Source organism: Aythya fuligula, chromosome 6 (assembly GCF_009819795.1).
Source record: "Aythya fuligula isolate bAytFul2 chromosome 6, bAytFul2.pri, whole genome shotgun sequence".
NCBI classification, from domain to species: Eukaryota; Metazoa; Chordata; class Aves; order Anseriformes; family Anatidae; genus Aythya; species Aythya fuligula.
Window position 1 is genome coordinate 22,776,485 of NC_045564.1, and position 20,652 is coordinate 22,797,136.

At 36.6% G+C, this 20,652-nt stretch overlaps 1 protein-coding gene across 2 annotated transcripts in view; it reads left to right on the forward strand.

The window, feature by feature from the left end:
* Positions 1–20,652, forward strand: part of LY75 (lymphocyte antigen 75) — a 47,141-nt gene that overhangs the window by 12,321 nt on the left and 14,168 nt on the right. For both annotated transcript variants that reach the window (XM_032190615.1, XM_032190617.1), the window contains exons 10-24: positions 13–101; positions 450–622; positions 802–998; positions 2,433–2,575; positions 8,490–8,571; positions 9,157–9,228; positions 10,596–10,719; positions 11,623–11,658; positions 11,922–12,097; positions 13,115–13,179; positions 14,444–14,520; positions 15,509–15,645; positions 16,595–16,700; positions 17,914–18,074; positions 18,768–18,897. In XM_032190615.1, the coding sequence (XP_032046506.1) occupies positions 13–101; positions 450–622; positions 802–998; positions 2,433–2,575; positions 8,490–8,571; positions 9,157–9,228; positions 10,596–10,719; positions 11,623–11,658; positions 11,922–12,097; positions 13,115–13,179; positions 14,444–14,520; positions 15,509–15,645; positions 16,595–16,700; positions 17,914–18,074; positions 18,768–18,897 (1,768 nt within the window). The remainder of the gene's footprint in view (positions 1–12; positions 102–449; positions 623–801; positions 999–2,432; positions 2,576–8,489; positions 8,572–9,156; positions 9,229–10,595; positions 10,720–11,622; positions 11,659–11,921; positions 12,098–13,114; positions 13,180–14,443; positions 14,521–15,508; positions 15,646–16,594; positions 16,701–17,913; positions 18,075–18,767; positions 18,898–20,652) is intronic.

Genomic DNA, 20,652 nt, shown 5'->3' on the forward strand with positions numbered 1-20,652 from the left:
TTCTTTAACCAGGGATGGGAGATGCATGGAAACTACTGTTACACGATTTATAAAACAGAAGTTTCATTTGGATCACGGTGCAATCTTACAGTAACAAACAGGTAAAGTAATTTCTGTAATTTATTTATGTGCTTTATAGTAGGATCCTGGAGATGCAGTCATCAAACCTCCATATTCTAAGCAATGGTTTAAGACAGAAAAAATAGACATAGAATTGCTACTGCAAAGAACTGACAAACTGTTTTCCATGGTGTGACCATGGCAAACCTACAGCATAAAGACTTCTCAGATGTATTTGAATTCCCAGCCTGCTGACCCCTTATTGAATACAGGACTGCCTGGACAAGCATTTGAACTAACTCATGTAATAATACGCCTGGTTTTCAGATTGACTCAGTAGTTTCAGATATCTTTCAAATACTGACTGAGATTAATCTGTGAATTTTCAGATTTGAGCAAGAATTTATAAACAGTCTGATTAGAAAGTACACCAAAGTTGAAGAAAAATACTTCTGGACTGGTTTGCAAGATATTAGCCATACAGGAACATATTCCTGGGGTGCAGTGGATGGGGAAAAAAATGAAGCTGTGACATATACTAACTGGAATTCCTTGCAACCAGGTAAACATAACAATTTAAAAAATAAAAATGTAAAAATGCTATCATTTTACATTCAGCAAGCATTGGAGCACCATGTTAGGAGGCTCCAAGGATGAAATAAAATAGTCATTCAGAAATCTTTGTATTTTTGGAAAACCAACCAATAGCTTTAAATATTTCTTTGGTGGCTTACATTTTAGAGTTCTCAGGAGGATGTGTGGCCATGCCCAGCGGGAGGTCTGTTGGAAAGTGGGAAACCAAGGACTGTAAAACCACAAAAGCATTTTCTGTCTGTAAAAAATACATTGGGCTGCCCAAGGAACCAGAAGTGCTTCCGAAGCCATCTGATCCCTGTCCCCCTGGGTGGCACAATGGATCAGGCCTTGCCTGCTACAAGGTAAGAAGTTATTCCTACTGGATGTTAGTTGTTTGTTACTGTCTTGCAGCAAGTATGTGATTAGCCATTTTATGTCTTACGACTGCTCTGAAGGATATTTCAAAGAGGATGTATTACACGGGGAGGAAAAAATCTTGCTGATTTACATTGATACACAAGAAAATCTGGAGGCATTCATCCTGTGCTGGTTTTCAAAAGATGCAGTGTGCCTCTCCCTCTTGATCTGTGGCCAGCTCTGCATGTTAGAGCTGAGTGGGGTGAGAGCATTCACCTCCTGCTTCCATCTCAGGAGCCCAGTACTGATGGAGGGTGCTTGATTGCCATCATTCAGCACAGAGAGACACCGGAATAGGAAAGGAAGGTGCTTTGAATCTCCTTCCCTTGTACTTTTAAGGGTATAGATGGGGAAGATGAGATTTTCTCTGGTTTGAATGTGGATCTCAAACTTCTTAAAAAAAAAAAAAAAAAAAAAAAAAAAAAAATGTTGCCTCAGTTGCATTTTACTGTTGTTGAAATAAACAGTGGAAGTAAATAGTCATGCTGTTAGCTGGAATGGCTTAAATAAATTCACATTTAGAAGTGCACATTTTTTCTTACTATTAAGAATCTAATCAAAGTAAAACTGAGGCTGTTTATTGGATTGTGTGTTCATTATTTCAAGATCCAGTGCCTGCAACGAACTGTGTCCTATACGCAGCTCATTTGGCAAAGTGGGGAAACACAACTCGCATAACAAGGCTGTGGGCAAGGATCCCAAATGTGTGGGTCTTGCTGATGTGCAGCATAGTTGTCCCTGCTCAGCCGATGGGGTGTGACAGCTGGCTCTGGCAGTTTCTCCAAAACTCTTGTTGACCAAGTGCAGCATGTCTGTGCAGAGAGATCCTGCTGACGGGAATTGGCTTGGACTGATGTCAAGGGGATCAAGTGAATATGTTAGCTGAGGTGTATGAGCCAAGTCTGAAACTGACACATGCAGGTAGCAAAGAAGGTGCTGAAGAACTTTTTTCACCTTTAGCACCCAAATGGGCTTGGTGTCAGTGGAAACTGGGTTTTGCAGTTCACCCTACATTTTAAAGAACACCATCACTGAAAACATAATTTGGCTTGCAGTTTTGGAATGAGTTGGGTGTTGTTTTCTAAAAATCTTTCTGGTAAAGAAAAACAGAGAAATTCTGCCATATGGAATATGTTGCATTTGAAACAAATTTTGTCAGCTAAACTTCAAAGTCTGGCTGTTGTTGAACAAACTGGAAGAAATAAAATAATTAAGAAGTCAAGTTTAAAATCAAGATCTCTCCCTATGGAAGATCTCTCCCTATGGAGATACGCGTTATTCATTCCAACAAGAGGTGTCCATATCTGAGTAGTAGAGAAGAGTTTTAAACATGTTGTCACTCGTGTTATTTTCTACTCTGATGGCTGGTTGTTGTGAAGTTTTTCCACAGTGAAAGAGTGCTGCGAACCAGGACTTGGGAAGAGGCGGAAAGGTTCTGTGAAGCTCTAGGAGGCCACCTTCCTAGTTTTACTAATACAGAAGAAATCAAGGCACTTCATTCTATCCTGAGAAGAATAATCAGGTAACAAAACAGCCATGGACTACAATTTTGATTTCAGTCACACATGGGTGTAGATCGTAAATGCTGCTGCTGACCCCAAATGGCAAGTGTGAGACAGTGTACCCTGACTGTTTCCCATAGTAAACAGCTAGATGTGGCATTTGAACTGCTGGCATGTCACTGCCTTCCTGGAAAATGTCACGGGAGTACAGCTTGGGCAAATGTTTCACATTGCTAGAGGGAATGCAAGAAAAGAGATGTTTACTTTGAGCATCTTCTATTGCTCAAATTTAAATCTGTGTTGTTTCCTTCTTTATGCTGAATTTTGGTACGACTGCACTGTAGCTGCTCCTATTCTTTACTTATACATTTTTTTAAAGATGAGTTATTATTTCAGTTTTTCAAATAGGTCTCATTTTTATTCATGAAATGTTTCTTGACTAAATTGGGTGCTATTTTTTTTTTTTTTTTGAAAATGTGAATAATGTAGTGTCCAGCAATCTGGTTGGCAGAGATCCCATTTGGCATAACGGCACTAACACTATATGGGCATTAGATGGGTGTGTTGAGTTTTCTGGTATCAACAAATGAAATGCTACATAATTTATGAATCTAAGGCTTTTTATTTATTCAAAGGAACTGTCACTGCAAAGCTTTATTAGGCACTGGTGTGATGTCAGATCCTTGTGTAATATGCTTTTTTGATTGGCAGCCTGGTTTTTCAGAACTTTTGCCAGCTTAAACTCAAATGCTGCCAGTTATGTGATCCTAATTTATTTCATCAACAAACAAAATCAGGATTATTTTAGAAGCTGCCAATGTACAATGCTGTGATTAAATTTTAAAATTTGATGACTGAAGAGATGCCTTCTTGAAAAGTCAGTGAACCTTTTTTTAGAAGTGCACAAGTCATGAAAATTACTTAATGTTTATGTTACTAAAAGACAAAACCAAACTCACGCTCTATAAATAGATGGCTTAGCTTGTTAAAAGCCACTTGTGACTCCTTTGCTAAAGTGACTAAAGTGCCTGAAATAAAAATCAGTGCGGCGATTATTTTTAGCTATAGATCTTGATATGCTGTTTTGCAATTACGGATTTTGTTTTAGTGTGCCTAATTTACTATCAAATATGAATAAGGAATTAACTAGTTTTATTTTCCTACTATTCCTACAAATATTTGGAAATAGATATCAGCCTGAAGATTATCTCCAGTATTAATTATAGTTAATGGCCTTTTTCTGGTTAGGAGTTTAAAGCTGGAAATTTGTGTCATTCCGGAAAGCCATCTGACACATGATGCTTATGCAGTTCCCATATTTCAGAAACTCAACAGCCTGAAAGAAAGAAGGTCAAGTACTTCAGTATTATTTTAGCAGGGCTTAAACAAGGGGCAATATATTGAGCCCACTATATAAATATGGGGCAATATATCAAATAACAGAATAAATTGGCTTTGTCAGAGTTGCAGTAACTGCAGGTATCCAATATAAACCAGAACACAGTATTTTGTCTGGATGAACCTCTTTTGAAACATTGCAGAACTTCCTGAATAGAAATACTACAGTTTTGATATTGCCTTGATAAAGCATTTTAAATAATGCTTGTTTAGGCAATGTAATGAAATGTTTAAGTTGGTTACGCTTTCAAATTAATTACTCAGAAGTGGTGATTATATGAAGCATTTTAGAGATCAAGAGTGATGGGTAGCTTGTCTGAAAATAAGCTCATTTGATAAAGGAGAGAGGAAAAACAAGTGAATTATTTCACCAAGAACAACAGACAGTTCAGGTAACTGGGATAAATCATCCTAGGATAACGTTAGGAGAGATTAGCTGCCAGAGTTCACTGGTGTGCAGTTTGTCCTGCATTTACTCAGTGCAAAGTCTGACCTGAAGTATTCATTCAGTGCAATTATTTTGGCTCAGTGAAGGACCACACCTTGGCTTTTTTGGTTTTGTTTTTTTTTTCCCTTGCACAGTTCTCCAGTGACTCATTGAGAACTGTTTGTTTTTAAACATTAGCAAAAGTCAGTTTGGTTCACCAGGAAAAGGGCAGCTTGCCTAGTCCATTTTGTTCTTTACTCAGATTCCACCTTAGAGGCAAATAAGAACTAGAACTGTTCCAGCCAAATCAGGCAATTGCCATTGGAAAGGAAAATAAAATTTGCCTGCCAGCCTTCCTGTCTGAAAGAAATATGAGATAACATATTTTAACTTCAAGGGACATGATACAAGCAGAACGGATCCTGGTAACTTACTTTCATTCTTCTAGGATTGTTTTTCTGAGCATTTTGCAGCTTATACGTGGCAGCGACCTTGGATGCAAAGAGAGTAACAGCTTGGATTGGTTAGAAATAACATTTCAATGAGGACACCTTACTTGAGAGAAACCAGTTGCCTTTTATATGCACAGCACTACTTGTGTAATTGCACTGAATCTAGAAATCCTCAGGAACACTTGAGTTTGCAAGAAAACACTGATCATGCTCTCAACACCTCATCTAAAAATGAGATGCAAGCTGTAGCAATTGGGTTAATGCGGCTTCTCTGCTCTTCTGCTAGGGAGTGGCTGATTAGTAGGATGGAGATTTGGTCAGTGGCAGTAGCCTGTTACGGAGGGAGGAGCAGCAATCAAATGGGCTTCATGCACACTGCCATCAGAAGCAGCACTCCTTTTAAATTGCGCCATTCTGGCATTGGCCCAGACTTATGAATGTTTGTTATATTTTACCTCTTATCTAGAGTTAGGCTGTAACCTCACTTAGGCTCTTAATCTTGTGTAGGAGCTGACGTAAGGGACAAAAAAAAATTCTTCTACTTCAGCAGTTGGAATATGATGGTAGAAAAATTCTGTTTTACATTACATTCACGTTGATATAAACAGCATTTATTGACTTGTGCACCTTTTATGGTTTTTTTGTTTGTTTTTTTTTTTTGTGTGTGAGAGAAAAAACGCTGCAGAGTTAGGGCCTTTCATTGTTAGTCAATGTGAAGTCTGTTATAAAGCACTAATCGCACTTACATTTTAGGTTACAACTCAGGATAACCTAGGTTTTAGATGCAGTTCCAGGAAGGTAACTCAAAGAATACTCTGGTGGTGATATATCTATTTTGATAGCAGTCCACGAGATGGTTTTTAAATGTTTTCCAGTGAGGACACAGAAAACTGAAACACAAGCAAATACCTTACTGCAAGCTCAGTTGCAAGTCTTAATTTATACTTGTCTTACATGGTTAGTAGAACTCTTTTTTGTAATGCAGTGATAGTATTATTTTGGAGGGCTATCAAAAGTAATTACTTAAGGTTAAGTATCATCAAGAATAGCACAGCAGTTACTGAACTATTAATTCTCATGTCTGCACAATTCCAAAGGAGGAAAAAATGTATGTTAATGTGCAAATGCCTGATCAGCTGGGCAACATTGTTCTGTTGGCAGATTAATCATTGGAAATTGGGAGATAGGCTGGACTTGACCTAGCACACCATTTATATTTATATTTATATTTATATTTATATTTATATTTATATTTATATTTATATATTTTATTTATTACATAAAAGCCTATACAAGTTGAAAGACTTTGGAAAAAATTGCTCTAGTTCCTCAGTTTATTGCTGCAAATCCTTTTGAAATGAGTGTCTCAAACTTCCTTTTTAGTGGATATTACTCTGTGATGATCAATTACTTAAACTGCATTAAGCCTGAAGGTGACGACCAGGAGGGGAGAGTTAAGCGGTGTCTGATTCATAATCAGAAAGAATAATCACAGAACAACAAAATCCTAAAGGCAGATTGCCAAAAGCCACTTAGCTGCTTGACAGCTGGGGAATGGCTTACAGTTTTCCCTCTGGAGTGATGTAGAACATTTAGGCTCTTTAAAGGCTCTTTAGTTTTATTAAAGGACTGTTCAGTATGGTAAGATCACACTAGTGTGATCACAATATCACACTGATGTCAGAAATCAATGCTGGTGTGTGGAAGGGTGAGATTTATTGGTGGCTGCTGTTCTTTTTTTTTTTTTTTTCTTTTTTTCCTAATGGGAGCCCTACCAAGTAAAATGCCATTGCCCTTCCTGGTTCTCATGTGCTTTGCCTACGTACTCTGTCTGTGCTGTGCTGTTGTTTGTCATAGGCCTGAGTCCCAAGGGCAAGCTTCCAGATCTGTTTTCATGAACCCACTGTTGGAATGTGATTTTGTTGTTGTTGTTGTTTTTATTTTTTCCCCACTCTGATACTAAAGGTCTTGGAAACACATCCTTGAGATCTCCCAGGCTGTTCCAGTTATTTTCTTGGTGCTGCTGTGTCAGCCATTTCATGCTCAGTTTAGCATCTTTATGGTGATGTGTGTGGGAAGGCAGGGGCACGCTCTTAGCAAATAAATTTTTCACGTTGCCCTGGGATTTCTTAAAATTTCTTATGCTGGTAAGCCTGGGTTTAAGTCCATCCCTCCATGTAATAAAGTTATGTTCATAAAGTTGCCAAGTTCTATCTTAAAATCACTCAGATAGTTTGTCATCACTACGTTTTTGGGTGACTTCTCCAAGCCCTGACCTCTGGTCAGAAACCTGTTTCCAGCTGAGTCTAAATTTACTTCTGATCTGTGGTTCCTTCAGACACAGTGTCCTTCTTCCTCAGATAGTTCTTCCTCCTAGGAGCCTAGTGTCCTAATATGATGTAAAGAACAATTATATCTCTTCCCTTTGTTCTTCAAGGCTAGAAAAGAAAACCTTTAATTCTTTTAAATAAACTTAACTCTCATTGCCTCAAATATTCTGCATGGCCTCAAATATCCTTCTACGTATTTGGTGCAACATAAATTGATGGAGTGTACTCTAGATAAAGTCTTAGGAGCCCTGTACTGTGGCATTGATGCTTCATTATCTCTGTCAGAACATGTTGATGAGTGTGCCTTCTTCACTGCTGCACTGCAGTATGATTTCACATCAGCTGTGATATCACTTCTAAAAACAAAACAAAAAAACCTTAGCATCTTTCCTCTGCTGCTGTTAGGTGATATCATCTATTACTTTTCTTGGGCAGGGGAGTGGGTTGGAGTAAATTGTCATAAATGTCAGTAGCTAGAACCAAATTGATACTTCCAAAAGTAAAGGCTGCAGTACAAAACTAAACTTGCAGTCTGACACATACTTCGTTTTGTCATGGTATCCTGGATAAGCAGTGGTGAAGAGTATGGTCAAAGTTGTTACTGCAGATCTAAGTATTTCTGTTGTAAACCCCATTTTTTTTTTTTCTTAAATTGTGTCTTGCAGCGTAACTGAAAGTTTCAGTTTATAAATCCCTTGCTTATGAAAAACAAAAGTAAAATCTAATAAAAAAAAAAGTAAAAAGTAAAAGTAAAAATGCAGTTCTGACTGTAATCCGGTACAGTGGAGGAAATATCTATCACCTTTCTTTTAAGGAAGTGTTGAGGTCAGTGGTGTTACGGGCCTCTTTTATGAAGGTGCACGGTTGAAATACGTACCTGTGCTTTGTTTATATTACTGATAAGCATACAGGAAATGCAAAGTCAGTTACTTTGTGTAGGCAGAAGTTTTCACGTAGTTTGAGGAAGAGTATATTTGAGCTGATGAGAGGTGACCTGGAGACAGACAAGGAGAAGCAAGCCAAATAAATAGTGTGTGATTCTGGAAGAAGAGCATATCAAGAGACAACTGATGCAGTGAATGAAGGAATTACATGATTTAGTCTTTTGTCCCTGCCCACGCAGAAAATTAACCTACAAATCCTATTACAAGCGCGGAAGAGGACCTTGACTCTAGGCCTGTTTTCCTCTTTGACCTGCTACAATTTGCAGGAGTAAACTCTTGGCTTTGCTGCTCAAACCTAAGTAACGCAATGACTTAGGTCAGTTTTTCTATTAAATGTGCTGAACCATATATTTGGCTTAAGATTTTACTTTGTTTATTTACAGCAATGACAGATGGGTATGGATTGGAATGAATAAGAGGAGTCCAGATTCTTTGGGAACCTGGCAATGGAGCGATGATAAACCCGTAAGTTAACCAAGAAATGTCATGTCCTCATTTGTTTTAGCTTGGGCTGAATTGAAAATAAATTGATAAATCCTCTAATTAAGATATGGCAGATCCTTCAACAGATGAGTAATTCAGAAGATTGTGCACTTAAGAGCTACCATCCAGGCAGATTTCCAATTAAAAGCATAACTTTAATAAGGTTAACCTGATCTCTGTCTCTATCACATTAAAATACTTTAATGAAAATAAAATAATAAAAATCTAAGAGCTAGCAGAGAGAACAAGATGTCTTCATGCCATGGCAAAGGGAGGGGTGATGGGGGTATGAGCTCATCTTCTCGATAGAGCAGGCTTCTCCAAAAATAACTTCTTAACTGCAAGTGATTTATTTGTCTGAAATTGTAAGATATTTTATTTATTTTTTTTCTCTCTATAATAACAGGTACACAGATTCAAAACTCTTTGATCTTGTTACTGCCTTTTAATATGTGTTTTAATAGTGATAAATTTAATGAGATCACAAGTTTAAATGGTTACCTTTGGGGACTATTTTAGCAAAAATAGTTGTGAAGTAATTGTTTTTTCCTCCTGTCTGTCCTGTAGGTAACTAGTATTATTATGCCACGTGATTTTCTGGAAGATGAATATAACACAAGAGATTGTGCTGCTTTAAAGGTTAGTTTGAAAGGTTTTTAATAACAGCATGCTTATTTATACATGAAAGTACTTGGAAAAAATATTCCTGCCAGCTATATATTGGATTTAGGTTGACTGCTGAGATGTTTTCTTTGTATGGTAAAAAGTTGCTAGTGTTCTCTTTATTAATCTACAGCTCATATTGCATTTCCCTTATTTAAGTGGTTTTAACAAACTGACTGCTATGCTAATGATGACCTGTCATAAGACTTCTGATCTACAAAATATTTTTAATGATAATTCAGTTCTCGATTACATATTGGCATGCTATATATCTGTTGAATGTTATAAGTGACACTTAAGAACGTAAAATGGAGTAAAAAACAAAAACAAAAAACACAACTCTACAAGTTTCAAGATCTAGATTTGTTTTTCTGAACTGCAAATTAAGAAAATCATTGAAACATAAAGTAGAGGGATGCAGTAGCCAGGATAGAGTATTTATGCTTGTGTTTGCTTTGTGAAATAGACTGTAACTGCTGTGTCAGGTTTTAATTCAAAATGTCATGCCTCTAGTGAATTATGTTCTTCGTTGCTTATTTCAGTCTTGATGGCATGAGTTGTAAAATGGCCTTTAACTTTTCTGAAGCGTTACCTGAGAGTTTTTGTAAGATAATTCTAATACTCTCCTTTCTATTAACCAAATTGGAACCAATTCTGCTAAAAGGATAGTTGTATCCCCTTGCTTCTCTTCACAGCCATTAGTCTTCAATATCTTCTCTTGTGTTTGTGACCCCAGGCTGAGGAGCTGTCATCTTTAACATTAGGCTGATAGAAGCATCAGATGAGAGGATAGCACTCTGAATATAGCACTGTGAATATAGCAACCTCCCTCCCCTATCTGCTAGGTCTAGGCATGTGTTCCTTCACTAAATGATACAAAATTCTCCTTATTGGAGAGATCAGCAAGAGTGAAGTCAGATCTTAAAGCTGATTGTAATAATCTTAGATAAGAAAGATTATTCCTATGCTGGATTCAGATGAGTGTTTCTTTTGAGGAGAAATTAAAATTTATTTCAGGGAAAGAAGTTCCAGCAGATAATTCAATAATAAGCATAGATGAGATTGTGTGTGCTACAAAATAGCGAAGAAACAACATTGCAAGAATAGACTTGTATACCTAGAATGACCTTAAGCCGCTTACACAATTGCTTCACAATCTTGGCTAGCATGTAGAATTACAGTTTAAAGAGTTACAGTTGTATCTGTTCATTTTTTCAAGTTGTATGGGGCTGATGCCACAATAACACCTACTGACTTTGTTGAAGATATTTCATACAGTTTCATTTCACATTACAGAGGCCCATACTCTATTAACTGATTTTTCTGTTCCTGTTTTTATACAGACTTTTCAATTTTCACGGCGATCATTTTGGAGATTTTATTTCCATGAGGGCAGAGACCTGGAATTTTATGTCAAGCCTTTTGATTGTGAAGCTAAACTCGAATGGGTCTGCCAGATTACAAAAGGTAAACTGCATTCACTCACATTTCATAAAAAAGAGTTTAGTGTTGGGTTTTTAGTTCCTTTGTGTTAACAGCTTTTGTGAAATACATCTAACTAGTTGAGAGGAGGTAAGCATATTTGAAATATTGCTCATTATCAAATTAGAAGATATGAACTAGGCAGCAAAGAAATATGACCAAGAACTAGGGTTATAAGTCTCAGAAATTCATCACTTTTCTTGGTATTCTTTATGTTTCAGTAGTGAAAAGAAGGTATCTGTCACTGAGCGGTCATTATTGCACAATAGCAGAAGCTTTGCAACCCATGTTTTATTGTTTTCTCTATGAACCATTAGAAGTCAGTATTTGAGATGCCTTGCCTATGTGATACACAAACTGACATGCACCTAAAGTATTCATAGATTTATCAAAAAATGACCATGAGGAGGCGGATGCAGTATCACTGTTCACATTTTCTTTCTTTTGCCATAAAGTGGTTTCTCAGTAGGTGAGGTGATATAAGCCAAGTGATATTTGTAACTATAGGCATATTGGCTATACAGTCTGCTTCTACTTTAGGTGAATGAGCCTCTTGCTTGTTCTTCTGGTACAGTTAGTGTACTATAAAGTTAGTGTACAAGCTTCTCATTGTTGTGAGACAGAGGTGAAAATGCAAATTCTTATAGAGGGAAACAAAAAAATAAATAAAAAGCACACATATTTAAGACTGAGGTATGGAATACACCCATTAGTTTTGAATCAGCTTGTTTTAGACTATTTTATCTATGCATGAATTTTCTCCTTCCTCCTCTGCCCCCCATCATGCATACCCAGAAGCATAACCTATCGCTTCCATTGTTTGTGACCATTATTTGTCTCGTTATAAGGTGAACTTGAAGTGACTGTTCTTTTTTTTCCTCTGAACAGGTAGCACTCCAAAGACACCTGAGTGGTATGTACCAGGTAAATGGACTTTTTGTGAATTCTAACACTTTATGTATATAGTTGTTACTACTGTATATCTTTTATTAGTTTTGTTATATTACTGCTGTAATATCTTTTTGGTGACAGCAAAGGTCATGACTGATAGGATTTGATTCTGAGAGAGATCCAAATGCAAGAATAAGTGTGTTTTTTTCTAGTGTCAAATTGAAATTTCTCATTACATTCAGAAAAAGAGTTTTTCAGAATTGATTTCTTATGCGTGTGATACTTCTTCTGTATAGATGAAATTGGAATTCATGGAGCCCCACTTGTTGTTGATGGTGCGGAGCTATGGTTTGTACCAGATAAAAACCTGAGCTTCCAAGAAGCTATTTCCTACTGTCAAAAAAATGATAGCGATCTAGCCTCTGTGGAGTCTTACCCAAAACTCAGGACAATACTATCTCAAATAGAAAAGGTAAGGAAGTTTATCTAACAGATACTTTTCACTACAGGGAAATACTGTTGCCGGTTTTTCCAATACAAGAAAATGTTAGTCCTTAATTTCTTTCTTTATCCTATTGGCCTTAATAGCTTTTAATTGTTTTTAAATCCAAAATATGAATTGAAAGAGAATACAATGTCAGTCTTGTAAAAGAATGTTTAAATGTAAAAATAACCTCAGCAACTGAAAAAAAATAAATCTCCAAATGGATAGAAAATGCCATAACAGGACCATCATGTAAGCTCCACATTTTCTGCAAATACTTGACTAACAATTGCCCCAGCTGTTAATTTTATGTATGGGGTAGCATGTATTTTATTTATTTATTTTTTTAACTGAGGAGAGAATGCATGCTGGCCTCATAGACTTCGCTGTGAAAGGGGTTTGTGGTGTTCATAGCATGAGTGCGTTCTTCTAAGGAATCTTACAAAAACATGAAATTAGCAGTTTGCAAAGTCTCTTAATGAAATTTATCCTGAGAATGAGAAATTATCTGGAAGGAGAAAGGAGAAAGCAGGAGAAATTGAGAATCTAACCTGCAAAATCTCTAGCGTTTTATAAACTATTAATTTTTGAGCTGTCTACTGGAGGAATGAGATTATTCTGAGGGACGTCCTCGGATATTCTGTGGAACCACATCAGCTTTGGTCAGCTTGCAGTGATGTTCTGGTTGCCCGGTAGTGTTGCTGCTATGAATTTTGCAGGAATGATGCGTGTAGTATGCACTTATGAAACTGATGCAAGATTTCTTATAGCTTTATGCAACAGTGTGGAAAGTGTCTTTTCTTATATTAGATGTAGGCGTCTGTTTATCTGGCATATGCATCTTGAACTGTATCTTTTCCTATTCTTGAATAATTGTAAATCTGCACTATTAAAAAAAAATCATTTTAAATCAAATTAATTTTGTTACTGATTTATTGATGATGGAGTCTGGAGATCAGTCTCTATGGATTGTAAAATACCATTTTGTTCTTTTTTTCCCCACAGTTATCAAACAGCGAACAAAAGTGGTGGCTGAAGTTTATTGATTATGGCTACAGCTATCATTCACCGTATGTAGAATAATCTATTATTGTAAACTTTTTTCATGCCATTTTTAGGCATATAGTTAAGTAGAACAGTTTCTAAAGGAAAATGTTTCATCCCCAAACTTGTAAAAGATCACTTCTGTATCATCCTGAAGAGATGAGATAAATTGGAACTAAGCTAGGAAACAGTACAGCGCTGTTTGGTGAACACTGTTCTCCACATCTGTTTACATGGACCTGCACCTACTCTGACAATACTAAGCATAGACAACAGAGTACCTAGAGCAGAGAGAGTAGGAGAACTATGTGGTGCAAGTCATAGTTAGCACAGTATGTATATATACTTAAAAAGTAAGTATATTTCAAGATATTGTTGAAATATTCTAATGAGTTGCCAATGCTTGGGTTCTGTTCCCATTACAAAGCATCAACATCAATGATTTATACACAACTGTATGTGTACATGTGTAAATTAATAGACTTGGATGAAAAGGAACAACTTAACTCATAATCCAATTCTTCTAAGTCTCTCCAGTCCTATAGATTTCAGGTTGTTGGGCTTTGACATCTTAGTCTTGTCATGTGAATCATTAATATACAGGGCCCTAATAGCTAATGAATTCAATTGATCTTTAAAATAATTTTATTGGATTTTAGGCCCAGTTTTTTCTTGTTAATAATTGAGGAACTGAAAAAGATTCTGGAAAAAAAAAAAAGTGTTGGTTTTGAGGATAGGTGAGAATATCTGAGAACAGGAAATGTGAAATCAGTTTGACACCTTTCTCCTAGTTAGGTAATGTGAAAGTCTTGGATTGCTAATACTGTACTCCCGTAGAGCTGGGATGCCTCACAGCAAACCTTGCATTGTGCTGTCTGTGGCTTCAGCAAAGGATCATGAGCTTCTTATAAGCAAAAATCTTAATTTGCCAAAATACTGTAGTGATATACTACTTCAAAAACATTTTAGAAAGGATAAATGTGGGCTGTTGACCATTATCCTCGCTTGTCTTCACAGTGTGCTAGCAACTGCAGCATGCGATGAGTAATCTACCCTTGTAGTGCACATCTCCTTAACATAGTTAATTTGGGCATGGTATATAACTATTGAACCTACCACATGTTTGTTCCTAGTCTAGTTTCTCCCCCTCTGTCCTTTCCAGTGTTGTAGGGCATCTCCTAGAAACAATTACCAGCCCAAATTTTTGTATGTACTGGCTCTGTTGCTATCAGAGTTTCCACCTGAAGATCACACTGGATTGGAGATTGACTCTGAAATGTTTGTATCCAGTTTACAGTTATTTCCACGCTTCCATGATCGATTCCTGAGGGATTGCTGGTATGTTTCTAGAAAGAACTGGTACAGAGGTATGGCTGTTTTCAATTTTTCTCCCCTCTCTGTCATTGTTATGTTTAAAAAAAAAAAAAAATGCACACTGATGCTTAGTTAGAAGTGAATGGCTTCTTGATGATTATCTGATTCAATTTTGAATAATTTATTTCTTTATAGTAGAAGCTATTATAATATTTCTTGATGTCCAGAGGCAAACCTGAATTCATATGACAATTTTTTTTTATGGTTTGATTGTCACTCCTGTGACATAAATTAATTTATGTGAAATCTGTTTCACTGGTCTTCTTTGTGTGTATGCAACATATTATGAGCTCTGGAAATTGAGTGGTGTTAGAGTAGTTTGACTGAATACCTGCAACTGAATATGTAGCTGGAGATGCAAATTATTAAGTAGTGGAGTCATAATGGAAAAGGTACGTGAAGTAATTTAAATGCTATCTGGTGTTACTTGAGCCTTCTTTTCTATTTTCAACATTGCTTTACATTGGGAAAATTTTGTACCTTGTAGAGACTAAATATGTCTATTATCATTTCCACTTTAAAGCACGTTTCCCCCATTATTCTGCCAAAAATTCAACTTTACTAGGAAGACAGTCCAGTTAATTCTGGAATCATGTAAAACACTACAGGACAGACTCAGAATTTCTTTTGGCTTTAGTGGACTTTAGATTACACATCCTCTATGCTAGAAAATGTCCTCATATTCAAAATATTTTAATTTCATCTTTTGTTTGTTGAAGTTACCTCTACTTATGTTAAGTGTAGCTGCTGGAAGAAACATCAGAATCTGTACCTTTAGGAATGATATATTATTGTCTGATATAATCATTTACATTTGTCTCTTGCTCTCCTGTTGCATTTAAAGCTTTATGTTGGATCATACTTCCCTGTAGTTGCACTGAAAAGGACTTTGCTGTGCGTTTCATCATGTCAAAATATGTGTGGCAATTAGAGCATGACAGAAATTATCATAACTGTTTTTTAAAACTTACATTTTTGCAGACTATCCAGTTAACTGTAACATGAAACTGCCCTTCATTTGTGAGAAAAATAATGCCTCCTTACTGGAGAAACATGATCCCAGTTACCGCCCAGTCACAGGAGGTTGCCCTAAGGATTGGCTTCGGTTTCGGAATAAGGTACAGAAAAAACACTGATCAATTATCATTACTTATTTTTAATAGTCCACTAAGCTGGAGAGCCCTGCTGAAAGAGGCAAGGAAGTATCCAGTGTGTTCTGGAATGAACTGGAAGGTGGCTTTTGAAAACTACATGCAGTGATTAAAATCATCTCCTCTACTTCTCTGTTCGTTTTTGATGGCTTTTAAATTTTAAAGCAGTAACCTTCAGGATTTTCATTTTCCCCTCACCATACACTTAGATCCAAGAACTTTGTTTTTATTATCTAATCTCGTGCTCTGCTTTGAAGAAAAAAATTATTAGAAAGGAAAGGATGAGATTTCTGCTTCCTAAGTCACCTTAAGGATTTAACTTGCTTAGGAATTAGAGGAAATTTTTAAGAATGAACCAACAGAAATCAAAAGCCATACTATAGTAAACTTTAGTACTAGGTTTCAAGGTAGTCATTTGAAGTCGTAGACTGATTCCTATTATGTGACCTGTTGCTGTTCCCTGTACATAAGAAGGAGTGTGCATCAAATCTGCACATTGCATTGTGCCAAGACTTGCAAATTTACTTCAAGTCGTTGCAGAATATAGCTTTTGAATTCCTATCTAGTTTCTCGCAAAAGATAATGCGTTACAGTAAAAGGTTCTTGGCCATCCCAGTCTGACTTCAATTAACATATCTGAATTCGCATTCTTAAAACAGTACACGATCCTGATATAGCTGATTAAAAGTTATTGAATTCTAATCCTCTGCTGTGAATGATGAGCTACCCAGTGCGATTATTAATAATTTTTGTATTTAGCTATTCTACTAGCTAGTAATGGTTCCCATACTTTTGAGAAAAATAGTTACATTTTATTACAGGAAATGAAGTGAGATTTTAAGGCTGATTTAGAAACATTTTCTTATGAGTTGTTTCTTAGGTATGAAAAAACCCTTTTCTTATGTTTATTTTGCAGTGTTTTCTAAAGATGAAATCTGAATATTTAACATTTAATGCAGCTAATGAAAAGTGTATAACTTTTGGAGGTTCACTTCCATCTATCTCAAATCAAGCTGAGCAAGGTATGGTAAACTGGGGGCACTTTCACTGTGCAGCTTCTCTTCCAAACTCAATATAGTTCTGCTTAAGAACAAGAACATAAAATCACTTGTTTATCTACAGGCATACTAGGAGCATTCTAAAAATCCAAGACTGCTTAAAAATGTGTTGTCTATTGTTGTCTGTGCTGCTAGAAACATGGAAATTCAGTTGGGGGGAAAAAAAAAAGTAAAACCTTGCATTAAAGAACAAGGAGAGAAGGGTCACTGCTGAATGAAAATTTTCCATGTTTTGCTTTGCTTGTTAAAAACAACTGAGATTGTAGACTTTGTACTGTGAAGACTGCAGTTTTTATTTGTCCCTTGCCATTCCTCCCGCCAGTACTGAAGTCCATGTACATGGAATAAAGGTGCAATTGTAAATGAGCTTACCTCTTTCTGTGGGCTGGTCCCATTGGTGTTAGGAGGGTGGCTAGTTCTGACATGTAAATCTTCCACGGATTTGTATCGCTTAGAAAATAGGCTGAGGCTCGCATGTGGCCAGTAGTTAAGACATGTCAGCAGCAGCTAATTACATAGCTTCAGTTTGTCTTCCTGATCTAGATAAACTGAGTGAATGCCTTTGGTGCCTGGGGGGGTTCACTGAAGGCCATTGTTTCATTCCAGAATGTTTGGTAAGAGGGCTCTGGTTTAAGATTTCCTTGTCTGATTTTTTTTTTTCCATCTAATCCTTGCTTCCTTTGTCCAGTCTTACTTCCTCTGATGATGGGGTAGGCAAACTCTGCTAGAACCTAAGAAATGATTCTGCCTTATGGGGTATGTCAGTAGGAGAGGAAGGTGGAGCTATGACTTCCTTCATCAGTTTGGAGAGGGAAGGAGAGAACTCAAGTTCTCTCTGCAGGGAGACAATAGAAGATCATGCAGACTTGTGGAAAAGCAGGTTCTGAAATTTGTGTAATTGCAAGGGTACAAAGCACTGAAGGCAAAAACAAGTTAAATATACTCCTTGCTCCTCAGCTGAAAATTTGTAGGACAAATAACAATAGACTACTCCATTCAGATAAAAGACAATGCCTTTGGGGTTGATTATGAAAGAAGGCAATGATGAGCATTTGGGAATCTTAAAGGACTAGGAAAATGAAGCTGATAAAAGTGGGGGTTACCTTATTTATGCAAAGTGTTTTTTCAGGTGTTGTCTGAACCACAATGTGTACATGTTTACTGTTTTGTCCAACAGATTTTATAACATCCTTGCTTCCTGAAATGCCAAAAGATATTTGGATTGGCTTGCAGTTTTTGTTCAGCACAAGAGAAAACAAATGGATAGATGGGAGTAAGCTGTTGTATAGTAATTTTCACCCACTCCTGACAGGAAGACTAAGGAAAATTCCTCTGGATGTAAGTTCTGACTTTTGACTACTAAACTTCTCTTGACTATTGAAAAATGAAAGTTGGAATACTTTCAAAAGTAAAAGGGGGGAAAAAAAAAAAAAAAAAGACCAGATCCCTCAAGTGGTGATTTTAATTAGCAGACAAGGTGACTGAAAGTAATGGAATTCTGTTTATTTGGACCTTTATTTGTATGATGTCTTCTGAACTGATACATGAAACACTGAAAGGTGAAGAAAAACAAACAAACAAACAAACAAAAAACCACAACTATTTAAAGACTTCTGTAATTGCTATCTGCAATTTAAAGACTACATAAAAACAGTCATCAAAAAGATGCCATCAATAATTATTAGTTCAGTTATACTTAGCATCTGTAAACCATCATGCATCGGTATTTAGCATGCTGCTCTACCAAGGCGAAGCATAATAAGTATAATGGAATCACACCCACGAACAAGATTTTAAGTGTTAATTTTTTTCATTTAATGTTCTTCCCCCATATTTAGCTTATGAATTCTTTTTGAGTCTAAGCACCTGGTAGTGTTTGTAAAATAGGCAAGCTGCATTGCACCACTCCTTTGAAACTTCTTAAACAAGTTCAGACAGATCAAGTTCTCCTAGCCTCATGTTCTTTCACTTTCTCTACGCGAGTATGTTTATACTTTATTTTTGTCTGATAAGTGTGTCTATGACTTTCAGCTTTTTGATGAAGAATTTAACAATCAATGTGGTGTAATCCTCAATGATCCCAAGTCTCAGTATGTTGGAACATGGAATTTCACTGCTTGCGCTGACAGGCATTTCTTGGGTATATGCCAGCGGCCTACAGGTAAGTCTGCAGAGTCAAAATAATTTAAATAAATTAGAGCCAGAGTCTGCTGTTAAGATGCGTATGCCAGAAGACCTCTTAATACATGTAAATCATTGCACTTGAAGAGCAAGATTCTTGTAGACACTGAGCAGGTTCGTTTTGGAAAAGCATAGTGTGAAAGGGCGATGATGTGGGACAAATTTTATCAGCTATTCAGAATTTTCCCGTTTGTTTTTCAAAGAACATTTCAGAAGGTATCTGTTTTCCTGAGAGGTACTGACTGTGTGGTTTCACTGAAACCATGCTTCAGCATATAGGAGCTTTAACATTCTGGGGGTATAGATGTCATGTACATCAATAGCTAGAACAAGTGACTCCTTCTTTCCCCTTGGAACTGTGGAAGATGGAAGTCCTGGGGAGGAATCTCACAATATTCTCACCATATTTAAACGTCTCCTGTGCTTTTAGCACTATCAGAATAGGAGGTATCATGTGCTCTTGAAGTTGAAATTGGACTCCCCAGAGCAAACCTTGAGGGCTTACATGAAGAGTGATAATCTGCAGTGATGTGGCTTTCCCTAGCTTCATAGATTTATTGGCATGAGTAGGGTTTCCTAATCTGAATTAAAAATAATATTCCGATACAGCCATGTAGGTTGCTCGGCACAAATTACTGGAACTAGATCAAACAAATATATCTACTCTTGCATTTAATTACTGCTATGGGCTAATATTCAGCATACCCACTTTTGAGTATGTACTTCTATGTAATTAACCCTCTTAAGTAACTAACTTGCTATCTTCTTAGGAAAAAAAAAAGCTGTGTAAAAAACACCCAAGAAAATATTCACCACCTTCTTTTTCTTCTTTCTCAAATAGGCAAAGCAAGCTTATCCCCCTTATTTAACATAAAAATATTCTTTATTCCAGTGCCAAACATTTTGGAAATTCCAAGTGTCCAAATTTGAAGTCTAGCTGGGAGAGATGTAGTCATTAAAAACAAACAAACAAACAAAAAAAAAAAACGGAAAATTAGATTTTTATTAATAGAAAGTTGATCTGCATAGATCGGTGTATCTATGTCTGAGTTAACTAAAATAGTAAGCATTTCCTCCTAGCCAGAACTGTAGAAGATGTAATGAGAAAGGGTTTGGGACTGTCAGAGTATGTATCCCGGTCACTGGGGATATGGGTCTTAAGGTGATTTGTGTGGAAAGGGATCTCAGAAGGTTGCAGGGATAGCTGAGACCTGTCCAAGTTGCCTTGAGCTTTATCCTAGAGAAAAAGACAACTCAGATTTCTAAGAAGTCTTGGTATGATTTGTTATTTGCACAACTTCTTGAGACATTCACCATCAGCAATTACGTCTTTTCTCTCTCAGAAATGAACTTTTACTGTTCTGCCCCTTACTAACTTGTTTTCAGTTTGGTACCCTTTGATATGTGGTTACTCTTCTGGTCCAATGGTTCTCTTTTTGCTAGCTGTATATCAAGTGAAAGCATTTAGCAGCAGACATAAGCAACTTCATTCTAATAGTCCATTTCAGCCTTCTTGCTTTTATGGTCTACTGAAAGCTGGAAATAGTGCATAAATACCAGATATATATTTATTTTTCTCTGTTCTTGTGTTTTGAAAAATGGCTCTGTCAGACTACCAATTAGCCATTTTTACATTATTATTTGTAGTGTTTTTTCCTCTCTCAGCAAGCCTTCTTATGTTTCCATGTCAAGTTTCTTCTGCCTTTTTTGGGGAAAGATGTATTTATTTATTATG